Below are 7,988 nucleotides of genomic sequence, written 5' to 3' on the forward strand. Positions count from 1 at the left end.
TTTTGTGAGAATATTGTTTTAAAAATTGTGGAAACATCGTCTTGGAAGTAAAGCATGATGTGACAAATACATGTGACAACGCGCCTAGCTGTAATTAGTTTTTCACATGTATTTAGCACATGCATTGTTTCTAAGCTTTTTACATAAATATGTTTTAAACATAATGAGACAATATTAATTGTTTTCCTAATTTAATTCGTTGGATATGTAAATGACCTGTGAACCCTTGTACGTAGTTTTCTATATAAATAGATGGTAAATGCCATCTAAAACTAGTCACAGAAGAATTTAAGAGATCGAGTGAATACAGTGTGTATTTCCTAGTGTCCGGTGATCAGGGGAGTTGCAGATATGGAACTTATAAACAAGATGGGCTTGCTTTTTGGGTTCGTAGGGATTTTGTTTTTGGATGGGATGCTGCTTTGTACGGCCAAAAACATCCACCACTACAGCTTTATTGTAAGTTTCTGCTATATTCATCTCATGCTTGTAATTCAGGCGTCAATGGATCACGAGCTTATTCTCGATCATGGCTTGCTTTAACTATAGAAAATGCATCAGTTCATCAAAACTAAGTAATTTTCGAGAAAAATATGTATGCATGTAGCAGGTACAGTAAGTTCATTGTCTCTGTTTCCACTACTTTAGTAGAGCATTCTCCTCCAGAAATGTTCATATGGAAGAGAGCTTGATGAAGAAACTGGGTGTAATATGTGTGTGTTTTGTGGTTGTAGCTGAAGGAGACGAACTTTACAAGGCTGTGTACAACAAAGAGCATGTTCACTGTCAATGGCCAATGGCCTGGCCCGACTATTCATGTTCGCAAAGGCGATACGGCATTTGTAAACGTTCACAACAACGGAAAGTATGGGGTCACTATTCACTGGTAATCTCTCTCTATCTAGCTGGCTCGCTAGCTGTAAACTTAGCGTCTGAGAAAAGGAATCATGCTGTCTGAGAAAAGCAATCATGGAGAAGTTTTCTCTTTTCACTCTCATGTGCGTAATTCTAAGTTCTAGCTATTAAAATAGATGGAAATTGGGTGTTGTGGCATAATGTAGACCGTGATCAGTCATAAACGAAGATTCCATGTTTAAGATTCTTAAACTTTTTAAATTAGGATTTGATATATATATATATAATATATATATTTATATTTATATATCGTTTGTGGGAGTACTAACTATTTATATATATATATATATATATATATGAGGAATGATATTTATAATTATGATCGTATAAATATTGTGCAGTCTTTTTAAAAAAAAAGTGAATTAAAACAAGATTTATATGAAAAAACTTATTTTTTAATAATAGACTATATTCTTTTTCAAAATAATTACGTATTATATATAATATTATTCATACACATATTATATATATATATATATATGTGTGTGTGTGTGGGGGGTATGTGTTCGTTCTTAGAAAATAAAAATAAAAATAAAGTTCAAATTAATCATGCAATACTGATGGGAAAGCTTGGACCAAGTACGCGTCTTAATTAATTTACGCCGGATTGAAAACAAATTAGCAGGTGAGAAAACTTCGGCATAATTAACTACGCGTCCTAATCATCCCATTAATTAGGAAACTTCAATAATTGTACACCAGATCAATCAGCAGTGTTTGTAGGGAACTGACATACTTTGTCTTTTTATATGTAGGCACGGGGTAAAGCAACCACGGAATCCATGGTCGGATGGCCCAGAGAATATCACACAGTGTCCTATTAAACCAGGAACAAACTTCACATATGAAGTTATATTTTCAGATGAAGTGGGAACTCTTTGGTGGCATGCCCACAGTGGTTGGTCGCGAGCCACCATCCACGGTGCCATTGTCATCTTACCTGAGAACGAAACCGCTTATCCATTTCCCACGCCCGATGCAGAACAAGTGCTTTTATTTGGTACATATATACAAGTTAATTAATTAGTAGTTAATGAAGGCTTAGTTTGGTTGGTAGACTAATACAGTTTTTTTAAATTTTTATATAAAATATAATAAATAATTTAACTTTTTTAAATTTTAAAAAAATAATATTATAAAAATAATATTCTAGTAATATCTCATCTCTTTGGTCTCATTTAGGTAACCAAATAGGGCCGAACATTTAATATATACTCACACACACACACACATATATATATATATATCAGTGTTTTCCCCATATGATCAATATCCCATTGCAAAAATTCCAAATTTAGCATCTAATATAACTAATTGATCTAATTCATTGTTATTATACTGCAGCGGAATGGTACAATGTAGATGTCAAGGAAATAATTGATAATGCTACAGCAACAGGAGCTGATCCACGGATATCAGATGCCTATGCCATCAATGGTCAGCCAGGATTTCCAAATAATTGCTCTAATGGTACGAATTTTACTAGCCAAAAGTATTGTAAAAAATTGTCAGCATGCTTTTTATTTATTGGCAAAGCAGAACTTGAGAAGAATTCAATTATTAATTTTGCATCTAATACATATCATATTTCACGTTGCACAGAAACAACATATCGTTTCCCAGTCCAATATGGAAAGACATATATTCTTCGTGTTGTTCATGCTGGAATGAATGAAGAATTGTTCTTTGGAATAGCAAAACACAACCTCACAGTTGTTGCCCGAGACGGTGCATACCTAAAGCCCATAACCACCGATTATGTCGTCATCACGCCAGGGCAAACAATGGACATCTTGCTGACAGCAGACCAAGATCCCAACTACTATTACATGGCTGCAACACCTTTCGTTGATGCTGTTGTTCCATACGATAGTTCCAACACTTCGGCGATTCTGCAGTATGCGGGAAATTATACTCCTCCATCCTCTCCTCCATATCCTTCCCTTCCTAATGTCACTGACAGGGCTGCTGCAGACAACTTCACAACTCGCATAAGGGCCTTGGCAAGTATTGAGCACCCCATCAATGTCCCTACAAAAATTGACACGAAAATGTTGATTACAGTTTCTATAAATGAGATATTTTGCGCTAATGAATCGTGTGGAGGTCCAAATGGTAATAGGCTGTCTGCAAGCTTAAACAACATCAGTTTCGTGACTCCAGCGATTGACATCTTGCAAGCGTATTACAGGTAACATTGCCGCCCTGTCTTTTTATATTTTATTTTATTTATATATGTGTATACATATATATATATATATATATATATATAATTTTTGTTTGGAATAGGGAAGTCTTATACGTTAACTTGAGATTTTTGCGATATAGTACAACATCAACCATATAATAAATATAGTTTTCAGAATTTTAATTTAAACTTTTGACATGTATGTGAGGCACCTATTTATAAAAGCTTATAGATATCAATATATGATCATAGCATTACTCAAATAGAATGACCCAACATTTAAAACCGAAGTTTATCCATGCAGAAACTTGACGAACGTGTTCAAAGAAGATTTCCCCGGTATGCCCCTCTATGTTTATAACTTCACAGGAGATGTGGGAAACAACACATTATATCCAACCCTAGGGACAAATATTACGATAATGGAATATGGGACGGCAGTGGAAATAGTGTTCCAAGGGACTAATGTTCAGACTGCAGAGAGTCATCCGATGCATCTGCATGGTTTTAGTTTCTATTTGGTAGGGACGGGCTCTGGCAATTTCAATGAGACCACTTCTCCTGAAACATATAATTTGGTGGATCCACCTGAAGTTAACACCATTAGTGTTCCTAAGAATGGATGGGCTACAGTTAGATTCATTGCGAATAATCCTGGTACGACTTCTCTAGATCTCTCAGTTTTTATATTTCTTTCGACGATCGATGCAATTTTTAATTTTCTTGACCCTTTTTAAATACAAATACAATTATATATACAACCATTAATCTTGACATATATAAGGATGCTTTTGATCAGGGGCTTGGTTTATGCATTGTCATTTCGAACGACATGCTTCTTGGGGTATGGACACTGTTATCATTGTGAAGAATGGACCCACAAACGAAACAAGCGTCCTCCCAATACTCCCAGCAAATTTGCCTATTTGTTCTTAGTTTTTCAAGTATAATGCGTGCTTCAAGAATGAGACTTGATTTGCCTACGGAATCAGTTCATGGATTGAAGGCATGGGACATGATTTGCATATGTGGAAATTTAAATTTGTGTGTAAAATAATTTGATTCCAATCAAAGGCCATTTCAAGTTAAGGTGTGATTTGACTTCAATTGGCTTAAATAGGATGCGAATTATTATTGACACTCGCCTTGATCCCTCACAATGTGCAAATTTGGTCTTGATTTCTTTATAAATAAATAAAAAAGTGTTTTAAAAAGTGTGTAAATATTAGCCATACAAGTTTAACATGTACACCATGAGCATAGATTATGTTGAACAATATACAGAGAAATTAAAAAAATTAAAATTAATGCGAAACAATTCATTATCAATCACAATCTCAGTCATCTAAATCATCTAACACGTCTGTTGAAGTAATGCGAAATATAGCTTTTAACATATAAAATATGGTTCGCCATTAAAACCAACAAATCAGAAATTACACTTGAGTTTTTATTCTTAAAATCTAGTTCAGACATTTTACAGAACACCTTATGTGTACTTATGATCTTGAGAAACTACTGCAAACTAATTTTAATAAAGACACTACCAATTTTAACGAAAAACTGAGGAAGAAAATACCTATCAATCCTATTCCTAAAAAAGCAAGTGCAATACAGATTAAGATTTAAATTTCAACCCATTGTATAGAGCATATAAATCTACAATTCTGTTTGTTGTTGTCTTATTTATATAAGTCGGTGTCTAGTTTTGTCATATTATAATGATTGTGTGTTTATCGTGAAATTATATATATGCTTTCTTTCTTTGGCACTATAAGAAAAATGGTCTTTTGCGATTAATTTATAACTACGAAAAAATTATTAACAACTAATTTTAGTTGTTAATAGTCTTTTCGTAGTTATAAATTAATCGCAAAAAACCATTTTTTTTTATAGTGTGGATTCTCAAACTATTTGGAGAAAAGTATGCTATTTCATTTCCATTTTTGTAACGACAGTGCTTCTGGCACATGTGGCCAGGCCTTTGTCTCTTCTAGAGGCCCTTTACTTTGGGATATTGCTACAGGAACCAATGTTCATACCTACAAATTCAACCAATCAGTCCGGCCATTTCAAACATTTTTATTTTATTTTTTTTACTTTTCTTTTATTCATTTTTTTAACATCTTTAAATATTTTTATTTTTTATAAAAAAATAAATAAACTTAATTATATTCACTTTTAATCACTAAGAAAAAAATTAAACAAAAAAAAAAAACAAAATGGGTCAACTGTCGGGATACTATTGGTTCACTAAGTATTATCCTTACTTTGATTCGATTCGCAATTAATTTTGTCGTCAGAAACTCGTTCTTCATCAAAAACTCGTTAATAGGCTTTTGTAACCAATTTATAGCCTACAAGAAAAATAGGCTTTTGTAACCAATTTATAGTAACGAAAAGACTATTTTGGTTGCTAATAGTCTTTTCGTTGCTATAAATGCAACAAAAATAGTCTTTTAGTTGCTATAAATTGATTACAAAAGCCCGTTTTTCTTGTAGAATTCCCCATTATTCCAATAAAGGATACAATACCTCCTTCAATATATATTTGTCTCTCAAGTAACTCAGAATTGAATGAAGTTTAGTTTATTCACTTTGACCGACCCTCATCGACGGATTGGAATAGATTTGAGAGTTTGAAGTTGGAAAGTTGGAACATCGGATTTTCAGAGCAAGAGAAATGAAACCATGTTTCCCAAACATGTTAAACTTATTCTTACTAGTTTGGACCAAAGCAACCCGTCCAAGCTACACTGTTTACTTTTTCTTTTTTAATAGTGGATGGGCTAGAGAGTGCGGAAAGTAAAGTGATCTGTAATAAAGCATCCATAGGAGAGAATGGTTGAGCCATTCTTTAGTTATGCTAGTTTTCAATGCATGTGCGCATCTATAAAATTGCTAAGAATTATCAAAACAGAGGATGTCAAAGAGTGTTTACTTCTTCTCATTAACCGAATGAATATTGACTTGCAAAATAATATGTACAAAGTATCCTATTTATAGAGCTTAAGATACAATCAAGTAGAGTATTCTAATACTAACTAACTAACTAACTTAATTGACAAACTGGATTAGGAATTAATGAAGTCCCTTGTTTGGCTTCTTGGGATTTTCTTTCCAGTTCCTTGATATGGTTTTCTATATTCCAACACCTCCCCTCAAGATGAGAATGAATATTTATCATTCCCATCTTGCAAATGAAGTGATGAAAATTCAAAGATCCGAGAGGCTTAGTGAGGATATCTGCTATCTGATGCTTTGAAGGAATATGTATGATGTTGATAAGAGCCTCATGTAATTTCTCTCAAACAAGATGGCAATCGAGTTGAATGCGTTTTGTTCTTTCAGGGTGGACAAGATTAGAAGCAATTGCAGCTATTGGCTTATTGTCTGTATAAAGCAAGAGTATGCTGGATGTTTAGATCATTTATAAGGTATACTAGCCATTGGAGCTCACATGTAGTGGAGGCTAAAGCTCTATATTCCGACTCAGCAGAAGACCTACTCACTGTAGGTTGTTCTTTTGACTTCCATGAGATGAGTGAATCACCAATGAACACTGTAAAACCTGTGATACCTCTCCTTGAGTCGAGACATCCCCCCAAATCACTGTCTGAGTATACTTTCAAATGCAATGGTGATGTTGCATCCAAAAAAATACCTTGTCCAGGTGTGGCTTTAATGTACCTAAGTACTCTTTCAGCTACTTGAAGATGTAATGTACTAGGACTAGCCATGAATTGACTTAAAGCTTGGACTGAGTATGCCAAATCAGGCCTAGTAATGGTTAGATATAGGAGTCGACATACAAGTCTTTTGTAGGCAGCAACATCAGTTAAGGGTGGAGAAGAATCATTTGTGCTTAATTTGAGGTTGGATTCCATGGGACATGCCACTGGTTTGGAAGCAAAAAATCCACTATCTTGTAGTACATCGAGAGCATACTTCCTTTGACACAATACAATACCTTTCTTTGATTTTGCTACCTCAATGCCCAAAATATAGTTTAATTCACCCAAATCTTTAATTTTGAATGAATCATGCAAATACTTTTTGACAATAGCAATCTGCTCAAGATCATTGGATGCTAAGATCACATCATCAACATAGATTAATAAAACCATGAAGCTATATGAAGTCTGCATAGTGAAGAGTGAAGAATCTGATTTGCCTTGAATGAACCTAAACTGAATTAATGAGGTTGACAGTTTTGAGAACCACTGTCTTGAAGCCTGTTTTAAGCCATACAAACTCTTTTTAAGTTTACAAACTCGTGGGTCATTAGGAGAAGCAAAACCAGGTGGTAATTGCATATAAACTTTCTCATTTAATTCTCCATATAAGAAAGCATTATTTACATCAAGTTGATGTAAATACCAACCCTTTATTGCTGCCACAGCTAACAGCACTCTAATTATTGTCATTTGAGTTACAGGAGAATAGGTATACAAAAAAATCCAGTCCCTCTTGTTGAGTATATCTCTTAGCTACTAATCTAGTTTTGTATCTTTCAACACTGCCATCAACTTTGAACTTAACCAGGTAAGCCCATTTGCATCCTATGGCAAGATCCCAAGTTTTATTAATTTCAAGAGCTTTTATTTATTTTGCCATAGCATGTTTCCATTCAGGTTGAGAGATGGCTTGTTTAAAAGTTTTAAGTTCAGATATAGTGGAAATAGCAGATACAAAGGCTTTATGTTTATGAGATAATTTGGAATCAGAAAGAAAAGAAATGATTGAGTAAGGCTTACCAGAAGAGCAACTAGGAGATGATTGTGCAGTTGAATAAGTCAAGTTGCCACAATAGTAATCTTGCAAATAAGTGGGAGGATGCCTAATTCTTTCAGACCTTCTCAGGTTTGTTAAGTCAGTATGTGAA

The 7,988-nt window shown here is 34.1% G+C and overlaps 1 protein-coding gene across 1 annotated transcript; it reads left to right on the forward strand.

The window, feature by feature from the left end:
- Window positions 1–266: 266 nt before the first annotated feature.
- Window positions 267–4,192, forward strand: LOC122297447 (putative laccase-9). Its single transcript, XM_043107500.1, has 7 exons — window positions 267–459; window positions 735–886; window positions 1,671–1,915; window positions 2,260–2,385; window positions 2,518–3,106; window positions 3,408–3,760; window positions 3,903–4,192. Exons 1-7 carry the CDS (start codon window positions 352–354, stop codon window positions 4,037–4,039), a joined length of 1,710 nt encoding a protein of 569 aa, XP_042963434.1. The 5' UTR covers window positions 267–351; the 3' UTR covers window positions 4,040–4,192.
- The last annotated feature ends 3,796 nt before the right edge of the window (window positions 4,193–7,988 follow it).

The sequence above is a fragment of the Carya illinoinensis genome, chromosome 15 (assembly GCF_018687715.1).
Source record: "Carya illinoinensis cultivar Pawnee chromosome 15, C.illinoinensisPawnee_v1, whole genome shotgun sequence".
NCBI lineage: Eukaryota > Viridiplantae > Streptophyta > Magnoliopsida > Fagales > Juglandaceae > Carya > Carya illinoinensis.

Coding starts and splice junctions, on each gene's coding strand:
- LOC122297447 (XM_043107500.1), top strand. CDS start 352: ATGGAACTTATAAACAAGATGGGCTTGCTTTTTGGGTTCGTAGGGATT. Junction 460..734: donor TCCACCACTACAGCTTTATT/GTAAGTTTCTGC, acceptor TTGTGGTTGTAG/CTGAAGGAGACGAACTTTAC. Junction 1,916..2,259: donor AGAACAAGTGCTTTTATTTG/GTACATATATAC, acceptor ATTATACTGCAG/CGGAATGGTACAATGTAGAT.